The following is a 20021-nucleotide window of genomic DNA, read 5'->3' on the forward strand; positions in this document are numbered from 1 at the left end:
ATATTCAGTCAAAATGGATGTGGCGTCTACTTCTCCACTACTTTTAGACAAAAAAAACGTGCACTCACACTCTCACGCACACACAGCTGGGATGCCTGTATGCATGAGCATGGGTTTAGCTACTATCTAAGCATATATCTTGTAATTTTATTGCTGACACTGCGTTTCGGGGTCATCAACACCCCCCCCCCCCCCCCCCCACAAGAGTCAAACTCCGCCTGTGGTATTATGGCAGGATCCTCGGTTAAAATAATAATAATAACCTCTGCTAGGTGTAGACATGGCCTTACACTCTATATAAAACTCTCCAATAAATCAATTAAACAAGGTTTTTAAATTTTATTTTTTGCCAAATCGGGATATTTGCACATTTTACCTGTTTATAAAGAGATTTCAATATACTGATATTCTCACCTCTAACTTCATCTGCCTTTGTCAAAAGTATGCTTGAATACAGAAACCACCACCACACCAGGAATGTGACTCAAGACCAGGTTGAGAAAGACCATTTTATAGTTTATAGTAACTAAAACACAAACTGAACTAAAAGTCACATATACTAAAAATATAAATTATCTATTTATTTATATCTATAAGATATCTCGAATAATCAACAAATACATTGTTGTGCATACATTTACACAACTGCGTGTGGTCCATAATTGTCTGTCTGTTTCAAGATGTGCGCTTTCTTTCCCAGTCACTTTTTAGGTTTCGGAAACTCATTAGTCCAAAGGTTTTACATCCTCAAGCCTTTCTTTTTCAAGTCCTTCTTTGCCTCCTTAATCTGTGCTTGAAGCTCCTCTGCGGCCTCCTGACAGTCGTTAAAGGTGGCCACCCGGTAGCCCACCGTGAGCAAGGAGTAACAGCCGAACGACACCAACAGGTAGAGCGGCATGGGCCAAGCCACTTCTCGGTACGGATGCGGCACCTTCAGGTCCAACGGGTCGAAGGCAACCAGCACCCAGGCGGCCAGCACCACCGAAACTCCGAATAGCCACTCCATAAATTTGGTCATGATGAAACCAGGACACGGAAGCAACCTGAGATAATAACAAGGTATGAATGCGATTTTTACGACTAGCTTAGCTTTAGCGTGGCTAGGGAACTAGCTGTTTCACAAGTAAACAAATGCAATAAAACGACTAGTCCTAATTTACCCATCTAGATGGGACTACGCTGAAATTAAACAGTAATTTCTGGGTTCAAATCATTGGCTATTATTTCGTTGTGTCTATATTTACAGTGAAGATGTTCCAAAATACACGTACCCCTTGCTGTTTGGCCTATTTGGCGTATTAATATGACGTCAGAGGGCGTGATGCATCTTGGGTAATGTAGTTTTTTTTTCTTTTTCTTTTTTTTCTTGAAGAATACAACATACAAATGACTAATAACAATAGAGAACAACCAATTCACATAGAATACAACCTTATCATCATTTTTACATTGTAAGACACAAAAATAACGAGTAAAATTTAAATAAAAGGGAAAAAAATAATATTCATAAATTTAAAAAAAAAAAAAAAAAACCTAAATCAAAAATAAATAAATAAATAAATAAAATATGCATGTTATGAGCCAAACAATTTTGCATTAGCTTCTAGAGAAAACTTGCATTTATTGTTTTGTATCATGTTAAGCGATGTGAAATATGATTCAATTTCAACCAAGAATAATTTGAAGTTCGGATTTATGTTTTAAAATTTAGGTTTATGAATATGGTATTTATCTTGGGTAATGTAGTCGAGGAACTTACTGTCCTAAAATTACATCACAAGCTGTTTTCTGAACCGCAAACGGATGCATTTCCAGGGGAAAAAAAACAACAAAAACTCTTATTTTATTAGTAGAGTGAATAACTAATATAAACTAAAATAAGATAATAATATATTATTAATTTACCTTCTGGCCTCTACTCTGCAATTCTGTATTACATGCATCCATCAATTTTCTGTACCGTGTATCCTAACTACTGCATTATTAGCCATCTGTTTTATGCATATTATAATCCGTATTATTATGATTCATATTTCTATCTCCCACTTTGCATTCATTAGGCAATGTTTTATAAATATTTGGTAGACTGTAATTAATGATTGTCATAAATCACTGCTGTTTCCCAATTATGCACTATTTAGACCAGGGGTCCTTAAATACAAATCTTGAAGGTCCACAATTTTTTTTCTTCATACAAGCGTACATCCTTTCATTAATGTCGGTCAAGTACAAGGCAGATGGAAGGTGGTAAAGGGGGTTTTCTTTTGACCAAACAAAAATACAGTGCACATTCTGATTAAATAATAATAAATCAACAAAACGTTTTCTTGACTTAAAATAAAAATACCAAAAAACAATGCAAGTAAAATGTTTACACATGTACACTAAATAATTGACAAGATCTGTAATTAAGGAGCAAACAAAAACTATTCATAGTACATTTTGTAACTGTAAAACATTGCTGGACAAAAAAGAAAATGCGCAAGTAGTAAAGTACATGCTCACATGTACAGAACATAAATGGCAAGCTCTGTCATTAAGGTGCAAACATAATATTTATTGACAGTAACTTTAACTGTAAAACACTGTTCAATGAGAGAAATGGCATTTGGGGGTCACAAAGCTGTTTACTCACATCATCAACCAGTACTTAAGTGTGTCTTGTAGTTGATGAATCTGAGAGCGAGATTTGATTTTTGTTGTCATTTCCTCCTTTTCTTTTCTTTTTCTTTTTTTTTTTAATTTTTTTTTTTTTTTTTGGGCTGCTGCCATCACTTCAGTCCTACTCTTTCATTACTTCTCCATCAGAGAATGGCTTATGTTTGGCCAACACCCACGACACTCTGAGTGATTTGTTGTTGTGTCATAGATTTAACAATAACCTTCCGTGACTCTTGATATGAAGGCTTCAACCTGTTAATGTCATGCTTTCTCAATTCTGATTTAGGAGGAAACTTCTCTTCAAAAGAGTAGTGCTCTTTAACATAATGGCGTTTCACATTTTCACTTTTTATCAGAGCAACTGTCTTGAAGCATATAAAGCACTTAGGTTTGGTACTTGCAGTTGGTAAAATAGACGCGTATTTGTCAGTCCATTCCTCATTGAAATGGCGATTTTCGTTTTCCACTTTTCTTCTCTTTGTTCAACTTTGAGCACTTCATTTTGTTAGATTTGGTGTTCTACTAGTGGCAACAGTAAAAAACGGATTGCAAAGTACCCAGTGCGACTCGTGTTTCACACTGCCGTGATTCGTCCACTCTAGCTAGCTACTAGCATGTCAGCCTCTCTCAGCCAAACAGCACATCCGTGCATGTTCTTTCAGCCAATCAGTGCATCATTGTCTAAGAGATGACAACAGAAGTGGGAACTTTGAAGATATTTGACAAAAAATGAAACAGAATTTAGCGATAGAATAGTAGCACATAGCGATAGATCGGCGATTCAAACAAATAAAATATGTTTTAAAAATGAGGTGTTTTTTTTAAAAGTGCCGTTTGTTCTGGGTCCGCAGAGAGGTGTGCCGTGGACCACAGTCCGCTAATTGAGGACGCCGGATTTAGACGTTATTTAAAGCAAAATGGCGTGTAGTTTGTCATAGTTTGACATTTCGTAGCACGTCATATAAAGACTGAAGGCCGACCAGAAACCGAAAAACAGTATTTGGTCATTGAAAAAAAGGTTGACCTGAATGAGCAAAACCAATGTTCTTTTCGGATTCAGCGCATCAGTATCGTCCTAAATCAACTGACGAGACTCAGAAAAAATTGGTTGTTTCCCATTAATGATTGTCATTAAATCACTGTTGTTTCCCAATTTCACACTATTTAGATGATATTTATAACAACATGCGAAAGATTAATCTTATATATTTTTCTTGTTTTCTATCTATCAGCCTGTTCCGCTATCTAATATGATTTATGAAGCTGTTCAAATCTGCCTAATTACAATAATGGGTAGAGGGAACACTGCTCTTTCCAACTGCTTTTAACATGGTTTTAAAAAGGAAAAAGCATTTAGCAAATGGGTTTCTCACTCGCTTAAACCATTACGAAACAGTCACGTGGTTTCCCCGAGAGCAACACTTCCATTAGGGGGCCTTCAGCAGCAGTCAAATCTGATCTTAGTGGTGCATTCATGGGGTTAATGGTAGTCCAGGTGCTGGGGTGGGGGCCACTCACCCCTCTTGGGTGTAGTATGTGTAAACATGGCCGATATAGTTGGGCATAGGAAGAAATGATCATCATTCCTGAGGGAGCGTGGAACATTATCGTTAGGGTGCTAATGTTTACGGTTAGTCTGCACCGGTGTTATTAGTGTAGGCACCGTCCCTGAACTTGACACAGTAGCGCAGCTGTTTGCGTTCTTCTGTTTTTCCAGCTTGTCGGCAACATTTGTGTCAATTAGCGGAACATTTATCATGACTGAAAGAGTCACTAATTACAATTGTGTTATTTAATGTCTGGACTAATCATTACAAATTGATGGTGATAACCATATGCAAGATGATGTCATGATATGGCTGTAAATGTAATATATAAATTAATTATTGACTGACAAGAGTGTATGAGGGTGAGTAATGTATACAGTATCGATTTTTTAAAATTCTTGTAAGAAAGGAAAACCTAATTTACAACTTTCTTGCTGGTTTATAAACTAATTGATTTCAGGCACTTTTTGGTTAGAAAATGGTAACTTTTTGCTCAAAAAATGTCAAAGGTGTCCATTTTATTAATCGTGTTGAAATGTTTTTGGTAATAAAAAAAAAAAAAAAAAAAGACCACCAAAGGATATTTTCTTGTGGGGCAAGAGTTAATAGAAGCCAATGAGTATTCATATTTTTGGTGTTAGTTTAATGTCAATGGGTGCTTGTGGGGATTTTTTTAGAGGGTTGATTGGTTCAATTTAAATAGAAGATATTTGCATGTGAGTTTTGTCGGTCCAATACCAGTCACCAAATTTAAATTATTTCAAAGAGTCCAGTGCATATTTTTTGGTGGAATTTTTCCTTTTTTTTCCAAATTCAAAAGGAGCTAGCAAAACCTTTTGAAGTTGGAACCGTTCCAATCGGCCCAGGTTTTTGATCAAAAAATAATGTTCACCAATACAGATGTTGGCCTGTCATTGGAGATTTTTTTGTGGGTCTGGGTAGAAAATCAATAGGAGTGAATAGAAATTGGGCCAAGGATACAAGTTATTAAGAATGTCCCGATCACATATTTTTGCATCCGAGTTTAAGTCACCTGATTTTGAGAATATGGCAATACCGAGTCCCAATCCGATACTAACATAAAGTGTTTTTTTTGTATTTTTAAAAAAAGTTTTAAACATATTACTATCCCACCATGCCGCCTTGATAATGTGCATTACTTCTAAACAAGAATAACATAGAAAAATGCATGCCTTTATTAAATGCTTCATTGAGTGAGTCCACTCACATCCGCTCACGCTGCTGAGAACAGCCTCTCACTTAGACAACGAGTTGCCACAACACAGTACCTCTAGTGTGTAACAAGCTAAACAATGATTGACAGATTTGCGCCTTTGATCTTAGAGCAGGGGTGGCCAAACCTGGTCCTCGAGAGCAGCAATCCAGCTTGTTTTCCATGTCTCCCTCCTCCAACACACCTGAATCAAATTATCAGGATTGTTATTAGGCAACTGCAGAGCTTGCTGATGAGCTGATCATTTGATTCAGGTGTGTTAAAGGAGGGAGACATGAAAAACAAGCTGGATTGCGGCTCTCGATGACCAGGGTTGGCCACCCCTGTCGTACAGCTACCAAGCTTCGCTGTCAAGTTCAAAGCAACAAATCTTTCAATCATCGTTAACTTTAACTAGCAAACTCCAGTGCATTGTTGACCAAGAAAAGCAGCAGGAGGGAGAGTGAGAGGCTATAAGAGCATGAAGCAGAAAAATATGAATGTTTATTTGAAATTACAAACCTGATCCTTTTCACCTGATACCTATCCTCTGAAAAATGGCGCGATCTGCCAAATTTCCGATCATGTGATCGGATCGGGACCGCCCTACAAGTTATTCTTCCTGAAGTAAGATTATTTGTATGGTAGATATTGATTCACAAAGTGCTGTACAAGTACAGCTACCCTAATTTTCGGACGTTAAGCCGCTACTTTTTTCTGTCATTTTGAATCCTGCGGCTTATAGTCCAATGCGGCTTATTTGTTGATTTATTTGGGTTAATAGGTAACACTTTATTGGACAGCGGCATCATAAGACTGTCATAAGAACATCATAATTATGACATGACACTATCATGGGCATTACTGAATGCTTATGACAGATCTCAATATTATTATATTATCATTTATGTCCAGCTCAGATCTTTTACGGCCATTCAAAAGTGAGACAATTTGCTGGATGACACTAACCGACCTCTATTATAAGCATTCATTAATGCTTATGACATTGTCATGTAATAATTATGAATGTCGTATGACAGTATTATGGCACCACTATCCAAGAAAATGTTACCAAATACCATAACTAGCAACTAATGAAACAACTGGAACAGTAACTGAAGAAATAATTAGCGTAGAACATGACTGTTATTTACATCTGTAGCGCCGCAATGCATGCTAGGAGGAATGTTGGATGACAACAGTGTTGAAAGCAGGTGGCAGCAGAGGTTGACTGTCTCCCCCAAGGGAGCAGTGATGGCCAAATGAAGCTTGTAGAAACAATAAGGCTTTGCACCCAATTGGTTCAAAGCTTAATGGTGGTTCATTTGGTCTCATGACAGTCTTTATGATGCCATTGTCAAATGAAGTGTTACCAGTTAATATCTTTTGGTGTAAATATCCCATAATACAATGAGGACAATCGCGGCTTATAGTCCAGTGTGGCTTATCTATGAACAAATGTCGTTTTCAAATTTGGTGGGTGGCGGCTTATGGTCAGGTGCGCCTTATAGTCCAGAAATTACGGTAGTTGTAAACATGCTTCAAGTGCTACTTAAAGTATCACTGAATTAAAATCAAATTATGCGTTGATGTTAGTGTCTTCAGTAGAGTTGTTAGATAATGACTGTTTAATTTTTTTAAATTTTATTTTCTACATATGCAAACATACAAAAGACAAGAACAGACAGAACAACTGAAGGCAAACCGACAATAACAAACAACAACAAAAAACAGCAAGCTGGGAATAGCAAACAGGGACATCATTAAAGGAGTGCAGAACAATGAAAGCTAAACAAGAGAGAAAGTACGAGATTACACGAATGCCCTCGTCAGAATGGAAGAAACATTGTCCTGAGTGTAGTCCAGGAATGGTTTCCATGATTGTTCAAAAACATTCGTTTGGGAGTGCAAAACACAAGTTAGAAAGTCCAGTGGAATATATTCCCTTTATTATCCTGTGCCATCCCGACAGTGAGGGGGCCTTATCCATAATCCAATGCATGAGGATATTTTTCAGGCCACAAAAAGGTTGAATATTATAAAGTCTTTCCTGATATTTATCATTTATACGGTCATTTGTAGGACACAAGAGAAGGGAAACCGGGTTGAAATCAAGCAGTGTTATTAGAATTTTCTATATTTCAAACAGGACATCATTCCAATATTTCTGTATTTGAATACAGGACCAATAGCAGTGAGTAAGATCACCAATTTCTGTCTGACATTTAGGACAAACAGGAGAAGCATCTTTCCTATGTTTAGAGAGACGGTTGGGTGCAACATGTCCTCGATGCAAAATCTGTAATTGAATCACTCTTTTTCGGTTATAAACAGTAATTTTTTTTGCGTTTGTCCAAATATTGTCCCACATTTCCCCAGCTACTGTATTTCAACATCAATTTCCTTCTTCCAGCCCTCCCTCAGTGACTCATTTCCCAAACCTGAGCAATTTTGTAAACTAACATAAAAGTTCCGAATGGCTGCCTTCCCCTAAGAAAGAAGTACTTGCTTCTCTGTTTGTGTGACATTATTGTCCGCAAGCAAAGATGTATCTTTGGCGATAAAATTTCTCACCTGAAAATAACGAAAGAGGACATTCCTTGATTGAAAGTCATGACGGTAGATCCAACAAAGAGATCACCCAGAGAAGCTAATCCTTTAGTTGTCCATTGGTTAAATGCACCACTTAAGGTCCCTGGTAGGAAATCAGGGTTCTCTGTGATTGGTGTAAAAACTGATGTAAGCCTCGATCTGCCTTCCTGTGCCGCGATAATGACTGTTTAACCGATATCTTGATATTGTCCAACTCCAAAAACCCGATACCGATATCAAACCAATATTTGCAGTCGTGGACTTAACACATTATGGCTAATTGTATTGTGATGTCCCTATGGATGCTTTAATAATGATAAATGTAACAAGGTTTTTCAAATAAACATTTTGTGAAAAGTAAGAGAACAACTTCAAATTAAGTTATAGAAAAAGTGCCTATTCAGGTTGCCCCGGTTTACGAATGAGTTCCATTCCTGTGCTGGTGATGTAACCTGGATTTCCACATAAATTGAAATTAACCCTTTAAATACCTCAAAACACATTCTAAATAAAAGAGAGAGAAAAAACTATCCAAAAACATGTATTATAGATCATTGTACTGTCCTCACCAAGACGCTGGAGCTAAGTCCTAGCTAGACTGTGATCTAAGCTTGGAAATGACGATGTCAGACGTCTTTGGGGTTTGCTGACTTTATTCAGCTGCTCATGACATCAACACTTGCTGAATAAAACTAAAATAAAATGAAATTAAATCAGTTTCATCTTCAATAACAGCAATTAAAATTTGTTTTTAAAAGTAGCTGCTGATACAGCAATAACAAACGATTAGCATGTATCAGTTAGCGTCCGCACATCATTAAAAACAATCACATAAACTCACCACAAGTATTCAGCCACATTGAAAACACACAATTAACAGTACAAAAGGGCCTTTATACAGCCTATGCCTCTGGATGCTTAACAAGCAACAAATATGCGCGCAGGCTGTCACCTCTGACACTCAGCTGCTCTGTGTGTGCGTGTGTAGGGGTGGTCCCACGCTTCCTGCGTCAAAATAAAAGCATGCATCACATAACAAAAGTCAATATTTAAAAAACCGAGAAGACTCAAGCGTTGTAAAGTCGAAATCGGGCAAGTCGGGTCTGTTGTAACCCGCAGACCTCTATTACACTTAGAAGGCAACATGCATGATAGCCAAAAACCAATAATGACAAACCGATGTCGATATTATCCAATGTCATTTTAAAATGCTTTTTTCAGACAACTATAATCTTCACATTTTTTAAAATTAGAATAGACTAGCACTTTGTCATTGCAACAAGTACACCAAAATTGCTAACGCCTTACAGTCAGTGCAAAAACAGTGACAAATTAAGAAGAATAAAAACAAAAACAACAAGACAGTACAGTAGAATTGTAAAGTAAAATTCTATTAAATTTTAGATAAGGTTTAAGGGTGAATCGTGAATAGTTTTTGGTTGACCGGGAAGCAGACTAGCAACACTACATCGAATGCTTTCCATATTTTTTCCCCATTTCTTTCCATACATCATAAAATATTCCCGTATTTCCCCATCTGTTTAGCATTTTATCCATAGAACACTATAGACTTTGACCACAGGTGGCGGAATCCCGCTGCACACCCTTTCAGTCATGCATCATATATGCCGCCTGCTCTGAGCAGCAATGTGGAGCTCATGTGTGTGTGTCCCACATTGGGCAGAGTGGCGCTGGCTTCTCCTCTCCGCGTGCTGCCAGCTCGCGTTCTTGTTCCAGTGTTCCGGCTGAGAGAAAAAGAAAGCGAAGGAGCTCTTTGGCAGACATAACGCAGCCTGCAGGCGATATGGAGACACTGTACATAAAGACATCCGGGGGAAAAGATGGAGAGCCATGTGGGGGAAAGCTCAGAGGTGAGAAAGAAGACAGCACTACAGAGAGGAGTGAAATCTGGGGGTGTCGGGGTGAATTAGTTGAGGGCCTTGCAGGTGCAGCATGAACAAGGAGTGACCTTTTAATGGTGCATTAAATCCAGCTGTTTCTCATCCAGACTTTATCTCAATCACCCGCCTGACACCTTCAGCCTTGCTGGAGGGGCCGGGACCCCGTGAAGCGAGTTTTAGGGTTGAAGTGGGACAAAAGACAAGGAAACAGAGAAAGAAAAATAGACCTCGAAAGTCTAGTGAGCATCCCAGATTTAGTAGGTTTTCCGGGTGTCACAGCACGCCCCCGCGCACCGAAAATACTGCTTCGGTAGCACCCCCCCCCCCCCGTGAAATTTTGGGAATGTTCTACCCCAGGCAACATGAAATGGATATACACAAAAATTACCATAACTGTTTGACTCAGAACAATTTCGAGTCAGCTCAGAAATTTATCAACAAAAGGAAAGTTCCATGTCAATTATCTCTTGACTATATGCGTGTTAATGAGGGTCAAAATGAAATGGACGTCCATCACCGTCAATGGCAGTGAATGAGTTCAAAAAAAAAGGAAGCTTTAGAGTAGATGATTAGACCGTGAAATGTGTTATGTTTCACTTTGGAAGTTCCACTGGAGTACAGACAGACCCCATTTGTCACCCCCTACTTGCAGCCAAAACACAGCATTGACTCCATCTCTGTGGCTATGTCAATATCAAAGGCGTCAAACGTTCCAGACAAAATGTGCAAGGCTGGATTTAGTTTCCAGCTTGTAGAAAGTCAAAGCTATAAAAGATACAAGTGAGATAAGAAAAGAGTTTGGACTCCAAAACAGGAAGCCTCTGTTTCCTTATTTGTGAGTTCGTGAGACGACTTCTGGAGGAGGAAAAAAATGATGAAAACATCAATGTGTCACTGTAGGCTTCAGGTAGAAGTCCAATGTCCACTACACTTGTGTGTGTGTTTTTAATTTTGTTAAAGCACACAGGATCGTGGAAAAAGAGGAGGAAAATTTCATAAAACTATGTCATGTTAAAAAGCTCTGCATGGAATGATAAAAAAAAAAAAATCCAACGGTAATGAAAAGTACATTGAGAAAAAATCTCAAATTTCAATAGTCATTTTGTTATTGTTGTTAAAGGGATCCTCTATTTTTAAGACAAGTAATTCTTAAAACATAAATGTTAGTATGAGTTATAATAATTTGATATTAAAACCCCTCTTAATGTTTTTGTTTTAATAAAGTTTGTAAAATTATTTTAAGTGATAGGTCGCCATTCTTGTTACGTCGCAGTGCGTGACGTCACTGGCCCCGAATGCCAAAATTCCAGCTTGTCACTCGTTAGCTTTCCCAACATGTCATCAGTTCTACCCTTCCTATTTGAACCAGATCTGAAAAGTGAAGAGCAGGACAGCACTGTCGGTCGTTCACAAGACGAGCTTCAGGGAAAAATGCGTGCAGCAAATACCTGATAAGACAAAAGCAAAACTGGTGATGCGAGAGAGTCCTGTTGGGAAGTTGGGAGCGAGAGTGCATGCTGTTGGGATTCGGGAACTCCGGTTTTATTAGCAGATATTCAAGTTAAGCATATTGCATTTTCAAACGTTTTCCCAATATAATTATGTAGATTGTTAGCATCCAGAGCTGTCATGTGCTTTACATACAGTACAGGCCAAAGAGCACGCCTTGTGTAATCCATGTCTTGTACATTGTAACGCGTGGTAGCTAGGATAACTGTATAAAAGTACCAGAAAGGGGAGCAGCTTCCACTTATGCACATTTATTCACAAAAAATAATATTTCCACCTTGACCACTCTTCACTCGGGAGCTCAGCAGTATGCAAACACGCATTCCCTGACGAACCCCAACATTGTTGTAAGGTCCACGTCAGAGTCACTGTCGTCAGTGTAGCGTGCCATAGTGCCTTAATTATTTAGTATGATTTGGAGAAAACTCCCACAAAGAATAGTCAACAAAAAAGAGAGCAATACCAATCCAAACCCGCGTTTTTTACTCACTCAAAGATCTAGGAATTAGACCGATCCCATGGCAATATCGCAGCCGCGATTAGGCCGTCGATTCCACAAAATAGACTGATCCAAAAAGCCGCTGTGGGACCGACGAATAAAAATAAATGGACGGATCCAAAACCATTATTGCAGACGCGATGGGACCCTTACTTGATTGAGGATCCAGGAAAAATGTTCGGGCGCCAGTTGTAACGCGTGGTGGGTAGGATACATGCATACAGGGACCAAAAAGGGGGAGAAGCTTCCACTTATGCACATTTATTCACTAAAAATAATAATTCCACCTTGACCACTCACTTTACTCCCCTTTTTTCCATTTGACTGGAAATTGCATCCAAAAGCAGCACATCGTGGCATTTTACTTCGCGGGTTTAGGCAGCAATAAGCAATTGTTGAACATGCTACACATTCGGAAAGATACCAATGACGTCATCACTGCGAGCCCGCAAACCATGGCGCCAACTAACGGTCAAAACATGGACTAAATATTATAAAATATTGCCATTGATTTAACATTTTATGTGTTTCTAACAACATATTTTAGTACAAGAGAACAATTGTTGTTTATTAGAGCCTACATGTATTTAAATCAGAGGATCACTTTAAAGTGCGGTGGCAATAAAACATACAGTGAGGAGCAGAAGTATTTGCACCGACTTAGAAAGTAGGTAGACGTTTGAAATTTCAATCATAGATGCATTTCCACATATAGAGAGATAATCTAAAAAAATCCAGAAATCACATTGTATGATTTTTTAAAATAATTATTGTAATTTACTGGGGTTTTAAGTATTTACCCCTGAGAATAAGCAATCATTATGACACTCAAAGAGTTGTCAGTCTACCTTAAAAAAGTCGACCTTTACCCCATGAGTAACCACCAAACCAACCTTTTGAGCTCAATATTGTCACCTGTGCACCCCACAGTCAGTCATAATCCAACTGCTACTATGGGCAAGACCAGAGAGCTTTCGAAAAACATCAGAGAAAAAAATTGTTGAGCTCCACACAGCTGGAAAAAGCTACAGGACAATTGGAAAGCAGCTTGGTGAGAATAAATCAACAGTTGCAGCAATTATTAGAAAATGGAAAAGGCCAAACATGACTGATAATCTACCTCAGACTGGGGCTTCATTTAAAATCCCTCCTCGTGAGGCATCTGCATCTTAATGATGCAGTGGGGTCATGGAAGACTCGTGGTCAGATGAGACCAAAGTAAAACTTTTTCGTGCAAACTTTAGTTGTCGTGTGTGGAGGAAAAAGAAGGATATCTAAAATCCCAAGAACACCATCCCCACTGTGAAGTATGGGGGTGGAAACCTCATGCTTTGGGGCTGCTTTTCGGCAATGGGGACAGGACGAAAGAAAGCAGAGGATGAATGGTGAAATGTATCGTCGGATTTTGAGCCACAACTTTCTTCCCTCAGTCAGAGACTTGAAAATGAATCGTGGCTGAATCATCCAACATGACAATTATCCGAAGCACACGGCCAAGTTGACCATGGAGTGGCTGTGTAAAAAGCATATCAAGGTTCTGGAGTGGCCTAGCAAGTCTCCAGAACTTAATTCAATAGAAAATCTTTGGATGGAGCTGAAACTTGTGTTTCTCAACAACAGCCCCGAAACCTGAAAGATCTAGAGAAGATTTGTGTGGAAGAATGGGCCCAAATCCCATTTTCCATATGTGAAAACCTGGCGAAAAACTGATTGCAAACAAAGGCTTTGGCACTAAATATTAGCACTGATTTTGTCAGCGGTATAAATACTTATAAACCCCAGTAAATTACAAATTAATTAGTGAAAAATCATACAATGTGAGTTCCGGATTTTTTTTTTTTTTTTTTTAGATTATGTCTCTATATGTGGAAATGCATCTATGATTGAAATTTCAGATCTCTACCTATTTTCTAAATGGGTGAACTTGCAAATACTTCTGCTCCTCACTCTATACTGTATATCTTAACTAAAAATAATTGTAATAAATAAAGATGTCAAAAATTAAAACACTGTGTAATTGGATTTAAAAATAAATAAATAAAAAAACAAAATTTTTACTTTATTATTATTGGTGGGGGGGGGGTCCAACGATGCTAGAAATCCATTAAGTAATAAAAATCAGAATAAAATTAAATTTTTGTATTTTTTGTTTTGTTTTAAATAAATAAATAGAACAAATAAAAATATGTTGTGCTAGTGAAATATATTTGGATTAAAGAACAATAATTCATTTAAAAAACTATTCTAAAAAAATAAATCCAAAATGTATCCTACTGAAAGTAAATAACATTTTCAGGTCGTAATTATAAACTTATACTATACTAGTATTAAAAATATACTTAATTGAAACTGCATGCCCTAAATGTCTCCAAATGTGATGAAAAAAAATCCTTTGAGTTGAATTTTTAATTATTTTTGAAAAACTGTTAACAATGAAAAAATATTATCCCCCCCCATGAAAATCTGAAATCAGACTGACACCCTACCAAATTAAATCGAATTCAAAAGTAGTATAAAAAAAAAAAAAGAAAAGAAAAAACATTTTGAGTAAAAAAATTATTACTTCAGATCAAATCATCCCCGTATCTTTACTTCAGTTTACGATAAACAGCATGGAATTGAAGGTGGCCAAACCCTTGTTTTTATAGCCTTCTGCAATGTACAGTCAAGCTGTCCAACCTTGTTTCACTTTGAAACTTTACAGGAAACAGCTGATGGAACTGCCATTAAAATAGACTCGCTGTGATAAAGTTCATGCCGCATGTTTGTGTGAGAGACGGCGCCTCTCGTTCCATTGAGAAAACTTTCAACAAGTCTTAGGCCGCTGCTGCCGGGCGGGGCAAAGGTCAGAGTGAGGTCAAGTGTGACCAGGCCGAAGCATGTGAGCGCTGCACTTCAAGACTTAGACACACACCTGTTTTAAACTCTCCCCGTGCTGGAATGCCCTTCCCCCCCTTCGTCCTCACTGCTGTCCTAATGAATCCCATCACACGGCCTGCGTTCGTCCTCCTCTCGCTTTGTTAGCTGACCTTTATAGGACGCCGTTCCGCATTATCTTCAGGCCGCCCCTGCACCCGGCGCGAAGACAACAATGCGATCCGATGCGTGTTGTCAGTGCAAAAGCCACCAACAAAGGACAACTCTCTACGACGTCGCCCACCTCATCATATCCTCCGACGTCCCTTCTTATCTGTCCTGTTTGCCCTCTCGCATTAGCATTATTGACATTGGACCCGACCGGTTACAAAAGTTCCTCTGGGGACATGCTGGAAACGTGTGCGGTATTGATTTGGCGTGAATTCACATGGGCTAGCGCAGTAGTAAATAGTCTAGACTGGATGGAACTGACTCTGAGATTGTTTCTCTAGTGAACAAATGAGTGAAAAGCAATGTGAATGGAATGGAATTTACTCCTCAGATTGATTCCTTTGTTGACTTTTAGTGTCTGTGATCTCTTTTACTTGTCAAGAGCTTAGCACAGGGGTGGCAAACTATTCCACAAAGGGCCGCAGTAGTTGTGGGTTTTCCTTGCAAGCCATCAAGAGGACACTTTTTTAACAATTTGGTGTCTGTACTGCATCAGTTGTAACACAGACCAGGACCCACTGAGGCCCTTGAGGATCGGTTTGCCCACCCCAGCTATAGCAGCAGCAGCAGAAATTTGAATAACCTTGCCTGAGTCTGGTAGGTCTGCCACAAATATACATATTCAGTCCAATAATCACCAATTATTTTTGTGATTATTTGACCAATCAGATAATGCTTTGTAAATTAAATAGTATTATTTTCCAAAACATATGCGGAGATTGGGGGAGGCAGGCGGGGCAGTGCTGCCCCTAGCAGCCGAAAAATGTCATTTTATGTAATAGGCATCTGCCGGTATGATATTCTGACGGTATGATAACCTTAAGCCATAATATCATGGTATCACAGTATTGCAATTACAGCTCTAAAATGTGTTACTTTGCGATATCTGGGTTTAAAAAATAAAAAAAAATTTTGAACGAGAGTTTTATTTTTCAAAACATAGCAAATTGCTGTGTTAAACTCAATTAGAAAAAAACAACAAAGTAAAAGTAAACTTATAATAAATGTAGTCCTTTAGCTGAGCCTAAACCCACAGCCACAGCTCAACATTATTACTATCAGAAGAAAAATATTTGAATTATTTTCCATAAAAAGCACATGTGTATGTCTAGTCTCATGTTTACATTATACACACACTCTGTTTCTCAACAGACTGTTCCCAGAGAGCAAAAAACACCCCGTTTTAACACCGCTAGACACACTAAACATGCTGGACTTAACTCTCGTAGCTGGTGGGAAACGTTCATAACAGTGTTTACTAACCTTTAATTTTGTATAAATGCGAAATCATATTGGAGGTATTGCCTCCTCGGCAGCCGACGTCCGCAAACATGTTTTACATGTCGTTTGGCCCTCCTCCTCGAAGCCGCGGCTGTCTGTAACTTTTCTGTAGCAGAAGTATTCCCATACTAGCTGTTTCGTTTTCTTAGATGGGGGGGGGGGGGGGGGTTCAAGAGTTTCACCACCTCCAGCCATCGTGTAGCACTGCTGACTCACTGACACTGAGCAACAACCGGTGGGAGAGGGGTTTAGCCTTACAGATGCAAGAGAGGGATTTCTGCCTACATTTGTGGGACATAAAAAATGGCTAATACCTTAGGGATGGTATGAGGGAAAATTTTGCGGTTTTGAAACCTAGACGTTACCACGGTATACCTTGAGACAGGTAATTGGCACATGTTTAGTATGTAATTGACTTTTCTATACATGTTTATGAATTTCAAATAAAGGTAAAATGTTGTCTATAAAAGTTCTAAAGCAATAAAACAAGAAAACTGAATGAAATGAACAAGAATTCATATTGGGTCAAAATTCTTTTTCGAACAGATCATGTGACTTGCATCTTAGAGACAGTCCTTTATTTTGCATAGCTAAAACTACACCTGAGGATGCAAGGCGGATATTTGGAATAACTTTGAACCTAAGAATTCAAAAGCTTCAAATATAACTGAACTTGAACATAGTGTCAAGATATATACAGTCATAGACGAAATTATTGGCACCCCTGGATTTTTTCCAGAAAATACAGCGTTTCTCACAGAAATTCATGCAATTACAAATGTTTTAAGTATGAATGTGTTTATTTCTTGGATGTGCATTGGAAAAACACAAAACAGCTGAGGGGAAAAAGTCAAAATTGACACAATTTTAGACAAAACTCAAAAAATAGGCTGAAAAAAATTGTTGGAACCCTTACCTCAATATTTAGTTGCACATCGTTTGGAAGAAATAACAGAAAGCAATCGCTTCCTGTAACCATGAACAAGTTTCGTGCACCACTATGTGATTTTTATTTTTTCTAACGTTAAATTTTTTTAACCCGTACAGGGACAGTGGTCACTACAATGGACAGCGATCCAAAAGACTTAAGACATTTAACCCCTTATCCAGCAGGTGACTATTTTTGGTCATTAAAAAAATATCCACAAATATTACATTCTTATTCATTCTTTTTAAGTAATTAATCAATATTGGCGGCTGCCAACCCTCCAGTCAGAGTGGAATGGACGTCTGTCTCCGTCACTGCAGCCAATGAGCGGTATTGGGAATAACGCCATTATAAATAACGCTGTTACATAATGGCGTTATCTTTTTCAGTAATGGGGTATTCTAACTAATTATTTTTTCCGCCGTTACCGTTACTGACGGTCAAAAGCGGTGCGTTACTTTGAATAAACTGAAGAAACTACCAGCCGTAGCGAGTCTACTCTGCTCTGTTTGTTTGTCATCCAAGACTTGGGGTGCGTTCAGGTTCCTGGCAATGAAAATAGTAAACACACATAGCCTACCTTTGCAAGAACGATGGAGTTGCCGTTTGATACGGTCATAATGTGCAGGTCCTGCACCCATCCGAGCAAAACTGTTCGTAGCTTTGTAGCTATTTGTAATTTCGGAATCGCTGATGACTTTATTAACATACACCAAACAATAAATACAGCAGAATGTCCATTTTGCGTAATTGTGGAAGCCTGTCGACATCTTTACTCCATTTGTCTTCAGCTTGCTCGTAAGGGTCAACATTGTTCACATCCTTAAGTTTGATCACATATCTGTTCTTCGCCTTAGTAACGAGTTTGTCTCTTTATCGAACTGGCAAGTTAAAGTTTAGTCTCCCGCGAGCCAGACCTGCTTCCAATATGGCTGCGTCGTTGTCAAATCTCACGTGAACCCCCATACTGTGACGTAAACGCTCGAGCCTAATAGCACACGTACTTCAGAGCCGGTGTTTTCACACACAAACCGGAACAGCGCGTGCGGCAAACACGCACACGCAAAACAAATGCAGAGGGATATGATGGCAGAGCATTCAGAGGAAAATTTGTCCTTTACGAGGTGGAGATATAAACACTATTTCAAGTTGGTCGAAATTAAAGGAAAGAACGTGCATGTAAAGTGTAATTTATGTCCAGGGGCAAAGCTTTTGTCGACATTTGTGGTAAGCAATTCAAATCTGTTTATTTTTGTTGCACTTCAAGTGTAGGATAAATCTGTTGCTGGTGAGGTGCAATAAGTATTACAAGGTTCTATAAGACAACTGCCTGTCTGTTCTTCTCTATTCAACTGACTCGAATACTGCTCAGAAAACTTCAAATTCTTTGACATACAACAACTTCTTTTTAAAGTAACGGAAATAGTTACTTTCCCTGGTAACTAGTTACTTTTACTATAGAGTAATTCAGTTACTAACTCAGTTACTTTTTAGAAGAAGTAGTGAGTAACTAACTAATTACTAGGGCTGTCAAACGATTAAAATTTTTAATCGAGTTAATTACAGCTTAAAAATTAATTAATCGGAATTAATCGCAATTCAAACCATCTATAAAATATGCCATATTTTTCTGTAAATTATTGTTGGAATGGAAAGATAAGACACAAGATGGATATATACATTCAACATACGGTACATAGGGACTGTATTTGTTTATTATAACAATAAATCATCAAGATGGCATTAACATTATTAACATTCTTTTAAAGCGATCCATGGATAGAAAGACTTGTAGTTCTTAAAAGATAAATGTTAGTACAAGTTATAGAAATGTTATATTAAAACCCCTCTTAATGTTTTTGTTTTAATAAAATTTGTAAAAATTTCAATCAAAAAATAAACTAGTAGCCCGCCATTGTTGATGTCAATAATTACTTACACAATGCTCATGGGTGCTGAAGCCTATAAAATCGGTCGCACCCAAGCGCCAGCAGAGGGCGGCAAAACTCCATAAAACACAATTAACATGTGGCCATTACACTGTACTGTCATTTAAATCTTTCTGAGCGGGGCATGTGCGTTAATTGCGTCAAATATTTTAACGTGATTAATTAGAAAAATTAATTACCGCCCGTTAACGCGATAATTTTGACAGCCCTACTAATGACTTTTTTAAAGTAACGTGCCCAACACTGCCAATGAGGCTCAAAAAGGACAATTTCAGGTCAGCAATGTCTCTAAACAGTTAATCAACTATCATAATAATTTCTGCATAATTTTATAGTTGATTAGTTGTCGATTAAGCTTATGTGATACATCGTCGCGTGACTATTTTATATCTTGAGTGGATTAATTGCTTTTTTTTTAGGAGAGAAATGAGTCAGCGGCGCAAGAGCCCGTCAGTGCCGCAGCTGATTGATTGCACTGAGTAATTACAGAGTGTTTTGCTTTCAAACAAGCTCATGCGACGGCAGCTTGACATGTTTAATCATCAAGTGGCCGCTTACAAGATGACAACTTCAGAGGATAAAGCAGCTGTTTGTTTGTAGGATTGTAGTGTTAGGTTTTTTTCTGTCCCGCAGGAATGTTTGGACTGTGTTGCTAACTGTCCACAGTGGCCAACTGTCATAACCAGTCAAACATTTGGACAGTCCAGTGTTGAGCCTTTTTAATCCGCAAAGACCACCGTACTTTAAGAAACAAGTTCACGCGCCATACTATAAGGCAGGGGTTTTCAACCCAGTCCTCAAGGCACACTGTGGGTCCTGGTTTTTGTTCCAGCCGATCCAGCAGAGACAGTTGA

General features: G+C 38.3%; 2 protein-coding genes across 2 annotated transcripts in view; one reads left to right on the plus strand and one right to left on the minus strand.

Annotated features, from left to right (window-relative positions):
* Positions 1-228: 228 nt before the first annotated feature.
* On the minus strand, positions 229-1303 carry dpm3 (dolichyl-phosphate mannosyltransferase subunit 3, regulatory). The gene is made up of 2 exons (XM_057827872.1): positions 1272-1303; positions 229-1043 (listed from the first exon to the last, which is right to left on the minus strand). Exon 2 carries the CDS (start codon positions 1016-1018, stop codon positions 740-742), a length of 279 nt encoding a protein of 92 aa, XP_057683855.1. The 5' UTR covers positions 1019-1043; positions 1272-1303; the 3' UTR covers positions 229-739.
* Positions 761-20021, plus strand: part of LOC130910502 (protein S100-A1-like) — a 73509-nt gene continuing 54248 nt past the window's right edge. Inside the window, exon 1 of the mRNA XM_057827871.1 lies at positions 761-1059. The gene's annotated coding sequence lies outside the window, so the exon portion shown is untranslated. The remainder of the gene's footprint in view (positions 1060-20021) is intronic.

Source organism: Corythoichthys intestinalis, chromosome 22 (assembly GCF_030265065.1).
Source record: "Corythoichthys intestinalis isolate RoL2023-P3 chromosome 22, ASM3026506v1, whole genome shotgun sequence".
Taxonomy (NCBI): Eukaryota; Metazoa; Chordata; class Actinopteri; order Syngnathiformes; family Syngnathidae; genus Corythoichthys; species Corythoichthys intestinalis.